Raw genomic sequence first — 20283 nt, 5'->3', positions numbered from 1 at the left:
AGCAAAATGAAAAAAATAAAAATAAATAAAAGCAATAAAAGCTTGGGTTGCCTCCCAAGAAGCGCTGGTTTAACGTCCCGCACGACGTAAGAAGCTATTTGATTCAAGTTTTGTCACTGAGCTTGCCACCAACCAAGCTCCATTTCATAGCTATCTTTGCATTTCTCAACCATTTGAAATTCTTCAAATAAAATTTCCCTTTCTTCCTTTTTCCACTTTTAGCAATAGCGTCCTTAGCATCATCTCCTACAAGGCAAACAACACCCACATCGTCCTCCAACGGATCCATTAGTGAGGATCCAAGCATAGTAGAGGCATAAGAAGAGTCCACAGTGCTAAATAAATAACAAGACTCTTGTAACATTGGGCTTCTAATGGTGTTGTTTTTGCTAAAGGAAACCCGGTCATCACCCACTTCCAACGTCAACCTCCCATTTTTCACATCAATTAACGCACCCGCGGTGCGTAAAAATGGCCTACCCAATATAATTGGGGTTTGTGGGTCCTCGGCCATATCAAGTATGAGGAAGTCAACGGGTATGAAAAACTTGCCAACTTTGACGGGAACATCTTCTAAGACACCTAGAGGTCGCTTTAAAGAACGGTCCGCCATTTGCAATGTAATACTTGTGCATTTTAAAGCACTCATGTTAAGTTTTTCACAAAGGGAATAGGGCATGACGCTTACACTAGCACCTAGGTCACAAAGGGCCTTATCAATGGTATATTTGCCTATAGTGCAAGGAATAGAATAGCTACCGGGGTCCTTAAGTTTCGGGGGAGACTTGTTTTGTAAGAGTGCACTACACTCTTCGGTGAAAGCAATGGTCTCAACCACATTGAGGGATCTCTTCTTTGAGAGGATTTCCTTCATAAACTTTGCGTAAGAAGGGACTTGGGTAATCAATTCCATAAACGGGATGGTGACTTGCAAATTCTTACAAACTTCCAAAAATTTAGCAAACTTACCTTCCTCCTTGTGCTTTGCTAGACGGTGGGGAAATGACATTTGAACAACTTCTTTTGGAGGAGCATCCTCCACATCATTCACTATCTCTTTGGGAGCACTCACCTTGTTTGAAACGACATCACTCTCCTTAGCATTAGGAGAGATTTCTTCAATAACCACCTCATCACTTTCTTTTTGCATTGGAGACCCAACATCTTTGGCATCAAGCTTGCTCTTCCTCTTTAGCATCAATAATCGATGAGGAAATGGCACACGATCTTTAACAATAGGCTCTTCACTAGCCTTCCCTTTGTCATTTCCCCCAAGCTTAGCCTTTTTAACAACCACCTCATCATCCAAAGTCATGGATGGCCCATCATAGCTTGAACCACTTCTCAAGGAAATAGAATTAGCGGTTTCATGTGGTTGCTCACCTTGGGGAGGTAGTTGACCGTTCTTCCTTTGAGAGCTAGAGGCGGCTAATTGAGCCACTTGTTGTTCCAACATCTTGACCGCGGCACTATGAGCTTGATCATTCTTTTGAATTTGAGCCAACAACTCCTTTTGCATTTGGATTATCATGCCCTCAAGCTTACCACCTCCTTGATTGTTTTGTTGGCTATTTTGCGGTGGATTTTGTTGGTAATTATTTTGTGGGGGCCTTTGTTGATTTTGATAACCCGGTGGAGGGATATACTTTTGTTGTTGAGGAGCATAGGCATTTTGTTGTGGTGGGGGTTGAGGGTTTAGCACATTATTGCTAGTGTAAGACAAGTTCGGATGGAATTTTGAATTCGGGTTGTAAGCGTTGGAAAATGTACCCGGTGGATATGAACTTTGTCGAAAAGCTTGAAAAGCATTTACCTCTTCAATGGGGGTTCGGCAATGAGCGGCATAATGACCCGCACTTCCGCAACCTTCACACACAACGATTTGGTTTGTTGAGGACATGGCATTGACTTGTTGAATGGAATCTCTAGCATCCCTCTCCGCCAATTGTTGTTGGAGCAAAGCAATTTGAGCTAGCAAGACGGAGTTGTTGGAGGATTCTTCTTTACCTTTAGGTGGCACAACTCGGGAATTGACATATTGGGCATCATGGACCGCCATAGATTCGATCGTGGAATGAGCAAGATCGGTGTCAATTTGATCAAACCGCCCATTGTTGGCGGAATCAAGAATCCTTCGGGACTCGGCACAACATCCATTGTAGAATGTTATTGCAAGAAACCATTCATCTAGCCCATGATGTGGGCATTGCCTTTGAAGCTCCTTGTACCTCTCCCAAGCTTCATATAAGCTCTCAAGAGCTTGTTGACGGAATCCGGTGATTTGGCTCCTCAAAGTTTGAGTTTTCTCTGGTGGAAAAAACTTTTGATAAAAAGCGAGAGCCAAGGTCTCCCAATTGGTGATTTCCAAGGTGGTGCGGTCAAGGCTATTGATCCAAAGCTTGGCCTTGTCCTTCAAAGAGAAAGGGAAAAGTATTTCCCTTATTTGGTCTTGGGTGACGCCCGTTTGACGGATCATGGAGCAATAGTCACAAAAGTTTTGCACATGCAAATTGGGATACTCCAAAGGACTTCCTCCAAATTGCTTTCTCTCCACAAGGCTAATGAAAGCCGGCTTGATCTCGAATTGCGGCGCGGTAATTTGAGTGGTGGTGATACCGGCCGGAAGCATGGCCGCAGTGGGCTTTGAGTGATCGGAAAGTTTCACCATCTTTTTGGTAGTAGATGGTGGTGGTGGTGGAGTTGATGAACAAGAAACCTCCTCCCCTTCAAGAACCTCTAGATCGTCTAAATAAGACTTTCTAGCACTTTCAATTTGTATGGGAGAAGCGGCTTCTTTTACTTCCTTCCAAAAACGTCGTCTTCTCCTAAATGTTTTCTCGGGATCGGAATCCGGTGAAAGTAATTCTCCACTTCGAGAGGACCTGGGCATAAGACAACTATTTCTAGAGAAGTGATGAGTAACGGTCTTAAGGAACAAGTGTTCCTCAAGACAAAGAAAAACAAGATAAAAATCGTCAATTCAATAAGCAATGAAACCGTTTCCCCGGCAACGGCGCCAAAATTTGATAGGCTTTATCGCGTACCTATGCAAAGATAATTTCCCTAGACACAATTAAATGTAGTAATAGGGGTCGAACACAAGGAAACGGGAATTACTTCATGAATTGTTATGAGTAGATTTTTATCAAGGTCGGTTACGATTTGGATTTGATTTGTTTGTTTGATGATTAATGAAAATGCAGTGTAAATAATATGATAAAAGGTAGTCTAAAGGATTCGGGTCACTCATGCAAAGGTAAACATATAAACATGATAAACTTGATACTAATAATTTTGTCAATTGCTTAGGCTTAAAGATACCCACCTTACGGCATTAGTATCAACCATAGACCGGGTCCTAGAGAAACTCTCGTCCATGACTAGGTCGTCCTACCACACATGCTTAGTCTAATTCAATTCCGTGCCTCTCGACTTTAGAACGAATGAACAAACTTAATCAATTGAATAGGGCCCTAAACAATGATTAAACATTGTGGCACAAGCATGTGATAGAAGCAATATGATCAATATTATTATGAACTTTATTTAATCATGTTATATGTTTGATTTTGCATGGCTCCCCTAGCCTTTAGACTAGAGGATTTAGCTACTCATATTTGTAAAAGAAATGCAAATGATATTTAGATTATAAGGCATATTGTAGGAATTATAACTAAAGTGGTAATTGTATACTAATGATGAAATGTAAAAGACATATACTAAACTCATAAACAAAATACAAAATGTAAATAAGAGAAAGATTACCAAAGTAGTAGCTTGATAGAACTTACTTGGAAACCAAATGCTTGAATATATAATAACCAAATGTTTAACAACTACAAGATTAACTAATTTGTAAACTAATATGAAAACTATTGAAAGAAATATAATGCTTAAGGCTATGAAGAACTAAGAATGAGATGTAAAAATTGGATGATTAGAACTTAGGAATACCTCTCCTATTTATAGGAGAGGAGGAAAGACAAAAGCAACCACGGATCATGCAACCCCGATCGGGGTTGGGTGGCCCCGATCGGGGCCGTGTGTTCCACCGTCCCTCCACTTAGTTTGTGCTTGATTGCGTGAGGGATCTCTATGCTTCTTTCGGTAGTGCTCAATTCCTAGCATCCTAAGCTCTTCTTGGCATCCTAAGCTTTCATGGTATCCTAAGCTTGACCTTAATAAGGACCTTGAAGTTGGGCTTGACTTTGATTGTTGGCAACATTTGTAATTCTCATTTCAATCCAACAATTCTTCATGCAAACACCCAATCCAATGCTCCATGCTTAGTCCAATGTTTGGCCTTGTTTAGCTTAGTGAACTTGGTGTACAAAATCATAGGAAAAAGCCTCTAAATGCTTAGATTCCTACAAAACCGTAACAAACACAACAATACACTTAGAACACAAAATTAGCTCAAAAGTATACTAATTAAAGTATGATAATCAATAGAAACCGAGCTAAAATGAGGGGTAAAAGTATATATAAAATGAACATATCAGTTGGCAACTTGGAACTCACGGCCTCATACTTACGGTTATTTTCCCTATAAATGTCATCCCCTTTGAGATACATCAATTGTTCCTCTAAATATTGGAGTCGTTTTTCAGCTGCAGTCATTCCTATGGGAGGGTCTTTTTCCCCGAAGTTGTTCACAAAGCCATCATCTACTTCACTTTCCCGAGGAGGCATCCTCGTTTCTACGGTATAAATTTGGCCCTCAATGGTGTCAAGGCGATCATACACTTGGTCTTGAGTGACTTGGAGACGAGCTAGCACGGTTAGGATTTGATCATTACCATCATGGAGTTGATTGAAGTTTACGTTGCTTGTTTCAGGCATCTTGGAAACTGGATAAGAGATCGATGATGAATCAAAACACGATCGACCATTCTAGCACACTTACTAAGAAAGAAATGTTTTGACTCGAGAAGTGGGAGTGTGCCACTTGTGCCAGTGAGCTTTGAAAAAGATGACAAAGTTTGGAAATGTGTGTCCTAGTCAACCATAATGTAGTTGTAGGAGTGGACTCGAAGTGAGATTTTGAAATGGGCTTGAGCCCGGAATTTTGACTCGACAAATGGACAGAGTTTCGACTCGGTTTTGCGCTAATCATTGGCTTTTTTTCGAAATTTACATTTTTAAGGGATTTTGATTTTACAAAAATCGTCATGGTTTCGTTTAGAAATGGTGATCACGTAAGGTACAAACATTTATAGAGGCATTATAACGGGATGTTGAGTGCATTTAAAAGGGTTTGGGTTTAAAGGGTGGATTGCCATACCGAACAATCAAATCCGAAGTCTTTGGAGAGGCTCGTACCAAACAAGAGTAAGGCCGATTCCTAGTCCATTTCCTCAAGTACTGAAAGTCCTTGATACAAACAAGAGTAATTACCATGGTATGGATGACGTCAATCGCTATTCATCCTTAGGCCCAAATAAGAATTAGGAGCGTTTAGATGGGACGATTGGTCGAATAGGTTGGGTTGGGCCTAGGAAGACCGAGTTATGAAAACCGACAATTGTCTTGTACAAACTATTCCCTAACCTTGTTCAAGTTTCACCCTTTTGGCTACACGTAAGTGTATTATCCCCAGCGGAGTCGCCAAACTATGGACACGGGCCACAGGGGCGCTTGGGAAACAAGCGTTTGCATTTGTGGAGTCGCCACCAATTTATTGTGGAAAATCGGAAACCGTTCGAATACCTCGTGCCATGTCAAGACACAAAGTAGTGACATGAACACCAAGAATTCGTTACCCTTAGCATTCTATGTTTAGAATGACTCACGTGGATGCCAATGAACACGGATGTTCACAGAGATCTGGAGTAAGGGGTGAGGGTACGTATTAGGAAGCTCTTTTGATCGAACACCTAATCCCGCCCGCCTCGATAGCGGCCACTACTAATGATTAAGGAAAATCGTCTATACTTGGTATATTGTCGATTATATGCATGCAATGCAACATCCATTAGATTAATCCTAACATGTGAGAATTATCTAAGTCGGTGAAACATGTAGTTTTAGCATACAATTGATGTCGAATTGGGATTTAATGTTAATTGCATGTGAGAGCATGTAAATAAATCATACAAATGCGATAAATAATACAATAATAGAAAATTACAATAATTACATTGGATTAATTGATTTATGTCGAAAATACCTTTAAAACGGATGATTTGAGAAAGAAGATTAAAGGAATAAACGAACAGATTATTAATGATAATACGATTAGTAGTAGATTAAATACGTAAGCTAATAAAACTAGGTCAAGGCAGAACGGAAGTTCAGAGACAGAAATCAACCTGGAACAGGCGCACCAGAGCTGCGCCCTCTGGAAGAGGCGCAGCAGTTGCTGCGTCTGTTCCAAGGGTGAGTTCTGGCTGTGAAGCCTGAAGTAAATCGTTAGTATTCGTGGGTGAATTTAAGGATTGATTACGATATTGGACTCGGATGAAAGTGATTTAATACATTAATTACATGTGAATGAGTCATAAAAACGATAAAACGTGGATGAGACGAATGTAAACGAATTAATTACATGGATAAAAGATTGATTAGTGACATGGTTAACTAATTAGGTTAAACATATGACGAATTAATGAAGAACTAATGACGAATAAACAGATGAGAATATACCAAAGATCGAATTCCAGAAACTCGATATGAACGAATCGAATTTCTACAACCCGGATTGACTTTAATGACGAAAACCCACAAACATTGGTTATAAGGGATTTAAGTCGGGATTTAACGATGAATTATATACTAACAGTGATTAACAACATGTGAAATTATTACGTGAGCGAAACAAGAGCAACAATGACGAAAGAAAACAAAGAGACGAAACTAACAAGAGACGAAGGAAGAAGAAAGGAAGCAGGAACTGCGACAGCCTCACGAAGAGGCGCAGCAGGTGTTGCATCCCTTCGAAGAGGCGCAGCAGTTGCTGCGTCCTTTCTCGACGTCTGCCCTCTGATAATCCGTAAAAAGGGTTTTTAACATGGTTTTACAAATCGGTTTTAGAAGTACTTTCGACATAAATCATACAAGATGATTACAAAAAGTAAATAACAATAAATAAAAGACAGATTTACACCCTCAGACTTACATGTTTGACGAAACGAGATGAACTAAGTTTACGTTTAGTGATGCTCGACTCGAATGTAACGAAAGTGCCCTCGTAAGAGGAAAACGATTAAGATTGATTAAGTTGATTATGGTGTAGTTGGTCAAATTGGTCGGTCATGCAAACGAGGCTGGTACTCAGAAGGATCCGAGCTTACGTGGTCAAAAGTTCAAGCACGTAGACGCCAAAAAGTAAGAACGTGGTCTAGAATGCAGAGGGAGAAGAGAAGGGCGGACACTCGCGTGAGAAATATGAGGAGCGAAGGCTCCTATTTATACTAATCACGGAATTAGGGTTTTTTGAGAGACTTTGGAAGTGAATCTCGAAAAGATATGAAAAGATACGAAAAAATACGCAGAAAAGGACTTGGGAAGAGGCGCAGCATGCACTGCGTCTCTTGGAAGAGGCGCAGCACCTGCTGCGTCTCTTCCCAAGTGGTTTCCTTCTGCGAAAGAAAGATTTCCGTGTTTAATTTATGGAATAACGGAATAATCTTATTTTCCTTAATATTTTGTATGAATATTACGGGAAATTCTTTACCAAAGATTAAAAGATTGCGAAATATGGAATAGAAATATCCGGAACATTCCAGAACATTCTGACTCGGGATTTAGAAAATGAAGACGGTTTTAGGCCCGGACTCCAAATGTACTCTAATTACTGTCAAAACGATCGTATCGGCGCGTAGATGACAATTAAGAGGTAGACATAAATGTTTGAGCAATCACTTGACAATAAACTTACGAACTGTCACAAATCGTTCCGCGTACCAAACATGCGGCCCAATCATCACCGAGTGGTTTGCGGGAGGTGCAGAAATGAGGTGTCTACACTTCTGCATACAATGACATGTCCATGACTCCCTTCTCGTTTATTTACGTAATCTCCTATCTACTAAAAGAATAGGTGAACTTACAAACTTTCCCTCCAAAATTTAAATAAGAAAACTATTGATAACTTAATTGTATTCACTAAATAAAGAAATTACTAACTATAATGTATTTCATTATATAATTATTTGTGAACATAAGGAGGATTAGTAGTAAGGTCAATGCATTGACCAAAGGTAGTTAGTAGTCGGATAACTAACTATATATACTTCACAATTGTAACAGAATACTCACTTGATCAATACACAATTATTTCATTACAACTAATTCTTTCTCTCTCTAATAACTAATACTCTCTCTCTCTATAACAGAATTTTGTTACACTAAAGCTTCTTTACATCACCATTAATGGAGATTATATGTTCTTCACATGGTATCCGTCGCTTGAGGTTCAGGATCTTGTGATATTCTCTCTATGTTTCTTGCAACAATGCCTGATGATATAAGTGTTACGTCTGTTCCTGATGCTATTGAGATTTTAGATGATCCTTTGTATATCTCTAATTCAGATCAGCCTACACTAGTTAGTAGATACAAAGTTTAATGGTACTCACTTTCTGCAGTGGAAACGTAAGGTTTATCAGGCTTTAGTTGCTAAAAGCAAATAAGGATTCATAGATGGATCTTTCAGAGTTCTTGATAAGAAGGATAAAAAGTATAATCGCTGGATTTGTTGTGATCTATTGGTTAAGAAATAGATTACAAACTCTATGGAGTCACAGATTGCAGAAACTATGCAGTATGCGTCTAGTGCGAAGGAACTGTTTGGAGATATGCTTGAAAGATATGGTCAGACTAATGGTTTAGAAATTTATGAATTGAAAAAGGATTTAGGTCAAATCTCTTAGGATAATTCTGCACTAATTGAGTATTACAGTAAGCTTAAGCAAGCCTGGGAAAATCTTGATGCACTTGACCCCATACCTTACTGCACATGTGGAGCAATGGATGCTTGCACTTGTCAGATGCTTAAAAGAGTCTTAGATATAGAGACTAACTCTAAGCTCATTCAATTCTTGATGGGCCTGAACAATGCTTTTGAGGCAGTTAGGACAACTGTGTTATCCATGAAACCTTTGTCAGCATTGTCCAAGGCTTTAGGTTTCTTACAAAAGATAGAAAGACAGAGGAAGATATCTGAGTCCACAATTGTTCATCCTGAGTCTAGTACTTATGCTTCTGCTAGGTCTTCTTATGTACAGCAGACTGATTGGAAGAGGCAAAAGCTTGACACCAATACTGTTAAGCCACAGAAGTTATGTACTCATTGTCAGAAAGTAGGTCATAATCTAGATGAATGCTTCAATTTCAAAACTTGTGATCACTGTGGAAAGACAGGTCATGTGATTACTAACTGTTTAATCAGAACAAGAGCTTGGAACAATACATATTCCAGGGGTAGAGGCAGGCACACTAACAGCAGTAACAGGTCCAATGTCTATCACATGAGGGCAAACAATGTTGATACTTTGCCTGTTGCAGATAATCCACTTGAAGTTTCAGGTCCTGGATCAGTTGATCCCAGTCCTAAAACTCAGGTGCCATGCATGGATCAAGCTGTAGTGGATGGCATAGTCCATAATATTATACAGCAAGTGTTAAAGGCATATTTAGACCATGCTTCTGCAGCTGCTTCTTCTTCTTCTATTAACTTTGCACGTACAGACTTGTATCCACAAGCTTTTACTGTAGCACAAACTTATGGTCAGATATCATGGATAGTTGACATATGGGCTTCGAACCATATGACCTCTAATGAGGATATTATATACAATATAAGGCTCTTACAGAAGCCAGTTATGATAGGTCTACCAGATGGTACTATTAAGTTGGTGCATAAAATGGGTGATATCAGTCTTACTCCCACTATTCATTTGAAGAATGTTTTGGTTGTACCAGATTTTAAGCAAAATCTATTATCTGTTAGCAAGTTGATACAGAGTACTCCTATGATTGTCCTATTTACTTCCAAGTATTGTGCCTCCCAGGACCTTTGTAGTAAGGTTCCTTTGGGATTAGCTGAAAAAAAAGGAGGACTGAACTGGATTACTCCTTTGATGAAGAATAAAGAGCAGGATGGACAACTGCCATCATCTTTTATGCAGAATGCTTCAAACATTAGAGAATTTCCTTTTTCAGCATCTAATGTTTGTAATAAAGAATGTAATATGGAATTATTACATTCCAGGCTAGGCCATAATTCTTTTGACAAATTGAGGCATGTAATGATTTTTTCTGAGAATAAGAAGTCCAATTGTAAGACTTGTGCTTTGTCTAACTTGCATATTTTGCCCTTCCAAAGGAACAATTCTTATGCCAAATCATTATTTGAGTTGGTTCATTTGGACTTATGGGGACCCTATAGGTCACCTTGCATTTCAGGTGCAAAGTATTTTTTGACCGACCATCTTAGATGATCATTCAAGGGTCACTTGGGTTTATTTGTTTCAGAATAAGTACCAAGTACCAGATTTACTGAAAACTTTCCTCATTTGTGCTGAGACTCAATTTGGTACAAAGGTTAAAACCTTCAGAAGTGATCATGGGACATAGTTCTTCCAGGAGACTTGTCTTCATCTTTTCCAGTAGAGAGGAATCCTCCATCAAATGAGCATTGTAGGAAGACCACAACAGAATGGTCGTGTGGAAAGCAAGCACATGCATTTGATTGAAACAGCAAGAGCATTAAGAATACATGCTAACTTACCTATTAAGTTCTGGGGTGATAGTGTTCTTACTGCCACTAATCTTATTAACAAGATGCCCAATCCTATCTTAGGGTGGAAAACTCCCTTTGAAGTATTATATGAAAGTCAACCAGATTATGAAAACTTGAGAGTTTTTGGATGTCTTTCCTATGCACCAGTGCCTAAAACTCCTTCAGGAAAAGACAAGTTTGCAGCTAAAGGGAGGAAGTGTGTCTTCATTAGCTATCCTTAGGTCAAAAGGGATATAAGTTGTATGACTTAGACTCACATGTTGTGTTTGCAGCAAGAGATGTTTTATTTCAGGAATCTATATTTACTTTTAAACAAAATTCCCTCCACAATTGTAGCTCAGAAGATGATACTTTAGTAGATATCTTTCATAGAGATTATGAAGAGCCTTTATTGGTGTCTCAACACCCTAAAGATGCTTCTACTGTCAATAATCCTTATGTTCAACATAGGAATCACAATGCTACTCTAGATGCCAATGCTTTCAGGTCCACTACACTTGTTGATCGGACAACTAAAATTGATACAGTTGTTGTCCCTAACACCACAAGGAATTCAAATCCCTCTATCAGCATAACTGTCACCAGAAGTAGTCAAACTCAGCAAATAGCTGGTATAAGACACTCTACAAGACCTAAGGAACTATCTTCTAGATTGCAGGGTTTTCAATTACCTGCTATACCAGGGAGTAAGGACATACACAAGTCTAATGCTGTCTGTACAGCTATGTTTAAAGATCTAGTGGATTTTTCTGATGAATATATTTTAGATCCCTAACCAATGTTATTGTAGAAGTTGAACTAGCTACCTATGCTCAGGCTCAGACTGATAAGAGGTGGATAAATGCTATGGCTTGTTGTAGTATGTGTCCTCAACAATAGTGCGATCACATATTTAAATCTCATAATAAGAATACATAAGGGATGATTCAATATATTGTCAACTGATCAACATTAATCGGTAACGATTGGCTGACTAGAGTTTGACGTTACTGTCGTTTGACGGTGGTGATCAGTTGATCCCTTAAGGTCACACCTATAGAACAATTCCCTTAACTGATAAGTTAATTGATTGTATATCGATACAGATTAATTAATTCCTTAAATTTGAACAAATTTTATTTGTAAGTGAGAATTATATATCTTATTGTAATATGATTAAAAAAGATTCAATTTAGTAATTAAAATGTTATATTACTAAAATTGATTAATGTTTATGAAACAATTGAGATAAGAATAATTGGTTAATCATAATTACAAAACATTGTAGATTATATTAACTAGACCTAATGTGACCCATTTTATTTACATATAATTGTGAATTACTTGTTAATTTGTTAAATATAATTTATTTGATTTATAATGATATTTAATTTGATAAATATGCATTAATATGTCTAATGACATGTTACATGTCATATGTCACAACATATTATAATTGACAAAATATGTAAGATAAAATGGAGGTCCATTTTAAATGGGGACCGGTCTTTAATTAGGGTGGTTAGGGTTGTGATTAGTTGGTTGTTTTAATGCATAAACAACATGATTACTCTTACACACCTAAGAGCATCTCCAATGGTTGAGAAAAATGACTTACTTGCAATTTTTAGAAATTGTAAGCTAGTAGCTCAACCATTAGAGTTGTACATATAGATTAGCTTTGCTCAAATAATTTCAAGCTAGTAGCTCCATGAAAGTACTTGCTTAAATGGACCCACAATAAAAATATAACCAGTAGAAAAATAGTTGTCTTATTTATAATGTTTTTATTTTTTTATTTAGAAATTAAGAATTAAATAAATTAATAGAAAAATGTGTTAGTTAGGTCTCATCAAGCTAATACCAAAATTGGCTTCATCATTGGAGTAACTTGTAGCTTGAAATTGTCGTTGCTCAAAAAAATGATGTGGAAAAGGTAAGCTAGTACCAACTAGCTTACCATTGTGGATGCTCTAAACACTAGCCTATTGTTTTTTATAAGACAAAAGGCAAAAGTAGGCATGCCCTTCCCTAGGCCCTCCAACCGGCACCCCCTCCCCATATAATGATAATAGTTCTCATTATTTGGTTTGGTTGTTTTTCTTATGCTTATCTCTCATTCTCTCTTCCATCTCTCATAAAAATTGTTTTTATGATAACATTTGTTCATAAAATCTAAGAAATATATATATATATATATATATATATATATATATATATATATATATATATATATATATATATATATATATATATATATATATATATATAGTAGTAATATCATTAGTATTAGATTTATTCTTTAAGGATACTAATATATATTATCTAGTTAATAATTATATTAGTGTTATGGGGATGTCTTGGGTGCAACTAAGAGGAGAGTTCCTATACTTGGAACTATAGTTTTTGGAGGATCATCATAATGTTATTAAGCTCAAGAATAAGGTTAGGAAGGTGTCCTACCTTGTGCCCAATAAATCGGTCCACCCCATAAATCCATTTTCTCCTTATCATATCATCATATCATATATTATATTAAAGTAACAACCATCAACCCATTTGATCGCCACGTGTCAACACCTATTCATATGCCACATGTAATTTGCTGAATTTCTAAGACGTAAATTAAAATCAAAAAATAAAATAAAAATAGAAGCAATCACGTAAAATATTTTTAGGTTAATTTTGGACATCTTAGGAAATATTTATTAATGTCCTTTATTGCATCCACCGTAAGATTATGACAATTAGCATAAATAAGGAAATACAAATTATACAATTTCATTAATTAATTGTCATCCAAAATTTAACTAGAAGATTCCTTACACATTTATGTCAATATATGCGTACATTTATACACTATAACGTTTTTAAGATATATTGATGATTGATTGCCTATTATAAAAAGTTCACATTTATTCATATAGTCAATAAAAATGTCAACTTTTTAAACATGCTTCAAAGATATTTCGGATGTGAAAGTAGAAAAAAAGAAATATTTTGTCATGTGTGAAATGCAATTTTGAATATAATTATGTCAATTTAAGTAATTCGAATCTCATATAAGAAATATGAAAACATTTGCTCTAGCCGTAAATATAGTAACATACTCCGTACATGATAAGTTTACATTTTATACTATGCGATAAATTTTAAACTATATAATAAAATTGGTAAATTTCTAAAAATTGAAATTAGTTAAGAGCTTGCTTTACTATCTTCATATTCTAAACCCTCCACCAAATCTGTAGCAAAGAAGGAAAATATATTTGTGTGATAATATTTAGCAGATTTAAAATCTTGGTATTTTGATATTTTGACAGTATATAATAAACTACATACAAAGAAATACTAAAATAATGAGATATTAAGAGAGTCCATAATTGCAATTGAAGTTGCAGATAAGTAAGATGAGTCAAAAGACATTTGCTTCACATTTTAATCGATTGTTTGAGCAAAAACTTCGGTTGGTACCCTTATTGCCACCAATCAACGTAGCCTTGCTTCTTATTCTTATGATACTTCCTCCATCGAGCGCAATCATTTATTTACCTTTTATATTTTTAGTGAAAAGTATTTTAATCAAAGAAATAAATAAATGATCGACACAGATGGAGTAATTTCTTGGTAAGAAAATATCTAAGTTTTATGATTTACATTCGTTATTCTGAAAAAATGATAAATTTTGGTTGGTTTCTCAATTATGTTGGTTATATGTTTGTTGTTTCATTCTTGGCTTATTGATTGATAATAGAAGATTGACTCATTTGTTGAAAATGATCTTCGCTCAAGTTTGTCTAAAAGGCGTAGAAAACTAACACTATTACTTTGGTGTTGAGAGATGAAGGTATCTATTAATTATTATCCTTTATTTCTTTTACACGCGTGGTAACGTTTTCACGACGATGATGTTTTTTCTTTCTAACTAGTTTTGGAACCCGTGCACTGCACTGGTGGTAACGAAAATATTATTAAAAGTAAAAACTTATGTATTTTTTCCTTTAGTTAATGACTAAATTTTGAAATTTTTACTTTGCCTACCCACACACTTTTGATAAGTTTGTGTTGCTTAATTTTTCTCGAAGTACTCTACTTTTTTTCTCTCGACTTTTTCACTTATGGGAGCCGAAATCCAAAAAGTGGATATAAAATTATTGTAGATTTCATAACTTGTTTATTTACGTAATATAGATTTAATTTTACTCATTGTTGTACGTTTTTTTTTTATCATATTACATCTCTTGTTGGTTTACTTCTAAATTCTGTACTACCTTCTCCCTCATTTTTCTCCCACCACCATCGCATAAACGTTTGGAAGCAGCGTTCGACATCACTGACCGACTACCTTGAAATTCACCAGCAGTCCTTCCACTACGGTGGTGACCACACCCAACGTACATCTCAAACCACAACGTCCCTCTCAACCCCCCCCCCCCTCTTCTCTGATTAACCACCCCCAGGAATCCATATCCTACGTCCTCCAACTACTCTACCCTATCTGGCCTCCACCATCCCAATACATCTTATACCTCCAACATAACTACCAGCATCCCGCCACCACCTCGTACGTGACCCCTAACCCTTCTCATAACCTCATGCGACTCTCCACCCTATCATTATCCACGCATTGCGACGCCTCTCCTATCACAACCTCCCACCATCAACACCGCTGATTCATTCGCCTTTTAAGTCGCCAAATAATATATATTTTATATGTTAAATGAAATGTTCTAAATAAATTTTAAGTCAAAAATGTTAATTAAATTTAATTTAGTGTTCGTGTATTTCATCGTTTATATTTTTACAGAAATAAACAAATTTGTATTCGTAACAAAATTAATTAGTTTTTTTAGCCATTGGTCGCCTAGTTATGATTCATTAATCCTCGAAACCATTTCATGCCATTTCTCATCATTTCACAACTTTAATTAGCTATTTTCCCATTCCTTTATATAATAGTCTCATGATTAAGTACCTTGTAATTGACTGAATGATATTCTTTTAAGGTCCAAACCCCCTAAGTTGAGAAAATGACTCATTTTTTGCTATATGTTTGTCTTGGTAATACTTTTGAGTTATTACTCCTAGATTTCGTTTTCTTATTTTTTCAAAGATTCCAAATTAATTGTCTCATTTAAATTTCGTATGTAAAATGGATGAACAACCTATCTTATTCATAAAATTTTAACTATACGACTCGTCCACTTCTTTGATCAAAATGACATTGTCCCCGTTCATTTTAATTAAAGGGGTAGAACTGTTATTTTAGCCAAGTTTCTTAACTCTTTATCAAAATAGAATGTAAAACAATAAAAGTGGGATAAAAAAATATCATTTTACTGATATATTTTTTCTGTTAATAATAAAAACTGATATTTTTGACGTGTGCGCTAGGGATCATCTGCAATAGTTAGCTAAATAAATTTCGTTTAAAATCGCGGTATAGGTTTCGGATTAGGCAATATCTTAGACAATTGTGTTTTGAACTTTTGATTCTAAATTTGAAAGGCATGCTCAATGTATGACATTAGTTACCATGGATACTGCCTTCAAATATTCGAGTTACCTTATTTTCTTTTCTATACAAATTATTGTGAATAAAAAAACTTTGTTAATCGGTTATTATTGCCTTTAACAGAATAAAGTTGACTTTTTATTCCAAGCATTTAATTGGGCAAGTTAAATTAGGATAATATCCATTTTTAAAATTTAGTAATTATTTTGCCATTTTTTTAGGACGACACATGACAATAAAATATGCAAACTAATTACACTCTAACAAATTTTGTAGTCCACAATCAATCCCCCTTAAACTAAAAGAATAAGAGATTCTAAAGTTTTCCCGCCTAAATGAATTAGGCTATAAATGTGCTTCATAACATCATATCTACAACTGGGCCGGCCATCCTGATTAATTTTGACTTAAGCTATTAATAGACTTCATAATATCATATCTACAAGACTACAACTGAACCATACTGATTAATTTCATACAATAAGTCAATAAATAATTCTATGTCATTTAAAAAAGGGAATAATATTCTTTTAACTTGCATAGACATATTACGGGATATTCTTATTTTGTTATATGCATGAAATTGCACTAATTATATGTACAATGTGATACAAATATTTTACTATTATTATTTTTAAAACTAAACATTATCACCAAGAACATTTTTTAAGGAAACATTTTCTAATGAATTCTATTATTCTATCTTTTGATAATAACGTACTACGGGTTGAGAGTATCATAAATTGTTATTACTTCTAAAAAGAAAAACTTACTTATGATATTTTTCTTTTACACTTTAACTTAACATCCATCTTTGCTCCATACTATTTGAAAACTTAAATTTTTGGTTACTTTTTTTTAAATTGTCTATATAACGCCTTCAGTAGATATAGTGATATAATTAGAAACAATGTTTTCTTAAAACAAAGTTAATAAAATAATTTCAGTAAAACCGACAATCTTATACGGAGTAAAAGTGTTGAACAATCTCTTTTTTAGCTCCTAATACAAAATTACTAATAGTAAATTTTATAATTAAATTTCAAATGGAGTTAAATACCAATAGTATAATTATTAAATTCTCTAATATTCTTATCTAAAAATCGCGCATTTGCAAGGTAATATTTCTCATAGTTGAGATGATGATAGAGGACTAGAGGTTACAAAGCTACACCAATACTTATCCCATAGGTTGCAAGGTAATATTTCTCATAGTTTTTGAAACAAAGTGTTACTAATTTCATTGTCATTTTAATGATTTCTATAAATTTCTCCTCTAATTTTATCTCGACATATTGCTTTATTGATTATAAGTTTCTATTGAAAGTGTTTAATTTATTTATCCTTTCAAAAAAAAAAGTAAAAATAAATTGAGAAGTACTCCCTCCGTCCAAATCAATAGTTTACACTTGCTTTATTTCTCCCTCATATAATAAAGTAAGTGTAACTACTCACTGAAACATAGGGAATAAGACTTACTAACTGCTTTTTTTAGAGGTTGTTGATGTAGTGCAAAATATATATAATTCATTTGAAATGTATGCGTTTCTATAGAATTTAATGTTATTACTTATTATTTGCAACTCGAATTTGTTTTTTTTTTTTATCTTTCTTCATCTAAGGTCAACGAAATAGGGTGTACATTTCAAGGAATCAGTGAAGAAGGAATATTTGAGTTATTTGACCTAACTTGCAGGCATACTGCAATCCTTCACCAAGAAACATTGATATGCTAACGGGGTAGAAAAATAACATATGTCGCATAAACTAAAAAGTCGAGGAAAAAAAGTAGAGTACTGCGAATAAAATTAAGCAACATAAAGGTATCAAAAGTGTATGGGTAGGCAAACTAAAATTTTATAATATTTACTTATTTAATAAAAAAAAGGGTTTTTCTATGTGATACCCCTGTGTTTTTTTCGAATTGTACGTGGTACCCCTACGTTTTTGAAAACAACAGTGGTACCCCCTAAACTTAGTTAAATGTTCTCAAAAATACCCAAACTAAAAAATCACGTTTTTAAACAGTTAAATTTTACAAAGAAAATAAGTTTACGATTGAGTAAACAATGTTTATGTTAATGATATGATAAATTATTGCCGAAAAATCAATCAAAAATGCAGTAAGTGGATTATACATCTGATGTAGTACATCAAATGATATAGTTTTTGAGCAGTAACATAAAATATTTGAGTTTTAATTTAAAAATTTTGAGTTTTATTATAAAGTTTTGAGTTCATTTACTTAAGCATTAATCTCAAAAAAATTACATTATAACTAAAAAAAATTACATATAAGCTAAGAAAAATTTGATTTTTGACGTCATAAAATTAAAATCTAATTTAAAACTCTATAGAACTCAAAAAAAAAAATACACAGCAACTCAAAAACTCATTGATTGTGAGGTAGTACATCTGATGTACAATCCTTTTTCTCTCAAAAATGTGAAGACTAAGCATTTAAAAGGAGCGGATTAGAACAATTTGGGTATTTTAAGATGTTTTCATTAAGTTTAGGGGTACCACTGATATTTTTAAAAAGCGAGGAGTACCACGTAAAATTTGAAGAAATATAAGGGTATCAGCTACAAAAACCTTAAAAAAAAAATACATAAGTCTTTTTATTTAATAATTATTTTTGTTACTACCCGTGCAGTGCACGGGTTCAAAAACTAGTTTCATTTATTTTCATATTTCATGCACTAGATCTATTATTCTAAATTAGTGAGTAATTTAGAAACTAATTAGAAGAGTCTAATTAGGAGTTAATGAACCTAACAAGTTGTATCAGAGCTTTCGTTGTTGCATGCAACTTATTTTATGGTTTTTTACGAGTTATTAAGATGACTAAAATAAAAACCGGAAAATTTATGTAAGTATGAGATATACACGAAATTTTTAATGCATGTATTCATTCTGGTATTAAAATATTTTAGGTCATTTTAGATGGTTTTTGGAAGTTTATTGCTCAGTTTTATGATTTTTAATATAATAATAACATTTTAATGAGTAAAATGGTGGTTTATTAACTAAAAATAGTTAAACTTTGATTTTGACCATGAAATTTTAATATGATCTCACATGTATATTTTACTTATTGTATGTAAAATTTGAAGTTAATGTGATTAATTTTGCATGATTTATGATTTTAATGGTTAAAATGGAATACATCGAGATTATATAAGCTATAAATAGCTAAAACGAATTTCATGGCATGAAAAAATTATTTTAGGTTGCATTTATATCCTACATATCATATTTGAAGTTGGAAAATTGATTAGATGAATTTTCGTATGCTTTAGGTATTTTATTTGATAAAACCGATAAATTGCAACTATATTTTTCTCTAAACTAATTCCAAACTTTTAACCTATATTTTTGATATTATGAAGGTCATGGTAATATTTCAGAATATTTAAATTTAAATTTCAAATTTTTAAGATTATTGAAATTAAATTTGGAATTATTTCATAAATGTTATGATAAATAGGGTTAAATATGAGCAATAATGTATAACCAAGTTGGATTATTGTCAAATTTTTAGTGAAGACTAATTTTTGAGTCCTAAGACAGTTAAAATAATTAACTTGGTCTTAAATTTGATTTAAGTATTAAAGTGATTTTTAATAAGTTAAATATCACGAATTTCCATAAAAACCGAGCTATATACGATATAATCTAGTAAGGCGATTTGGCACATTCTTTTTGCAGATTTGAATATATATATATATATATATATATATATATATATATATATATATTGTTGTTGCATTTTTATAGATGAATGTCATTTAAATTTATGTAATTTTGAATCATGTAATTTGTCTTAGTATGACCTTAGTTTTTAATCGGTATTACCCGTAATGTAAGGGAATATCGATTTGGTTGTAATCTTAATGTGATTTCGCATCACCGTTTTGTAATTTAATAGATCTATTTTTATTTTTATTAAAAATGTATAATAGGAATAGTTATGTATTTTATTATTATTTTGTAATACCGGCGTTTCCTAAACACGGCACCATTCGGAAAGGTGTTCCGATCA

The 20283-nt window shown here is 34.3% G+C and overlaps 2 protein-coding genes and 1 non-coding gene across 3 annotated transcripts in view; 2 read left to right on the top strand and 1 right to left on the bottom strand.

The window, feature by feature from the left end:
- The window catches only part of LOC141587301 (SPX domain-containing membrane protein At4g22990-like), a 189991-nt gene that overhangs the window by 43233 nt on the left and 126475 nt on the right, over window positions 1-20283 (bottom strand). The gene's annotated exons all lie outside the window — the stretch shown is intronic.
- LOC141589274 (small nucleolar RNA R71) lies at window positions 2190-2296 on the top strand. Its single transcript, XR_012520221.1, has one exon. It is a non-coding gene; the product is annotated as a small nucleolar RNA R71 (small nucleolar RNA).
- On the top strand, window positions 8456-10578 carry LOC141588705 (uncharacterized). The gene is made up of 3 exons (XM_074410134.1): window positions 8456-8548; window positions 8874-10172; window positions 10477-10578. Exons 1-3 carry the CDS (start codon window positions 8456-8458, stop codon window positions 10576-10578), a joined length of 1494 nt encoding a protein of 497 aa, XP_074266235.1.

This window comes from Silene latifolia, chromosome 6 (assembly GCF_048544455.1).
Source record: "Silene latifolia isolate original U9 population chromosome 6, ASM4854445v1, whole genome shotgun sequence".
NCBI classification, from domain to species: Eukaryota; Viridiplantae; Streptophyta; class Magnoliopsida; order Caryophyllales; family Caryophyllaceae; genus Silene; species Silene latifolia.
This window is presented reverse-complemented; position numbering and strand designations above follow the sequence as displayed.

What these genes read in the sequence shown, in the direction of transcription:
- LOC141588705 (XM_074410134.1), top strand. Translation starts at nt 8,456, where the DNA reads ATGCCTGATGATATAAGTGTTACGTCTGTTCCTGATGCTATTGAGATT. An exon ending in ATTCAGATCAGCCTACACTA is followed by an intron (nt 8,549 to 8,873) that starts GTTAGTAGATAC and finishes CAAATCTCTTAG; the next exon opens with GATAATTCTGCACTAATTGA. An exon ending in TTCCTTTTTCAGCATCTAAT is followed by an intron (nt 10,173 to 10,476) that starts GTTTGTAATAAA and finishes TATTTGTTTCAG; the next exon opens with AATAAGTACCAAGTACCAGA.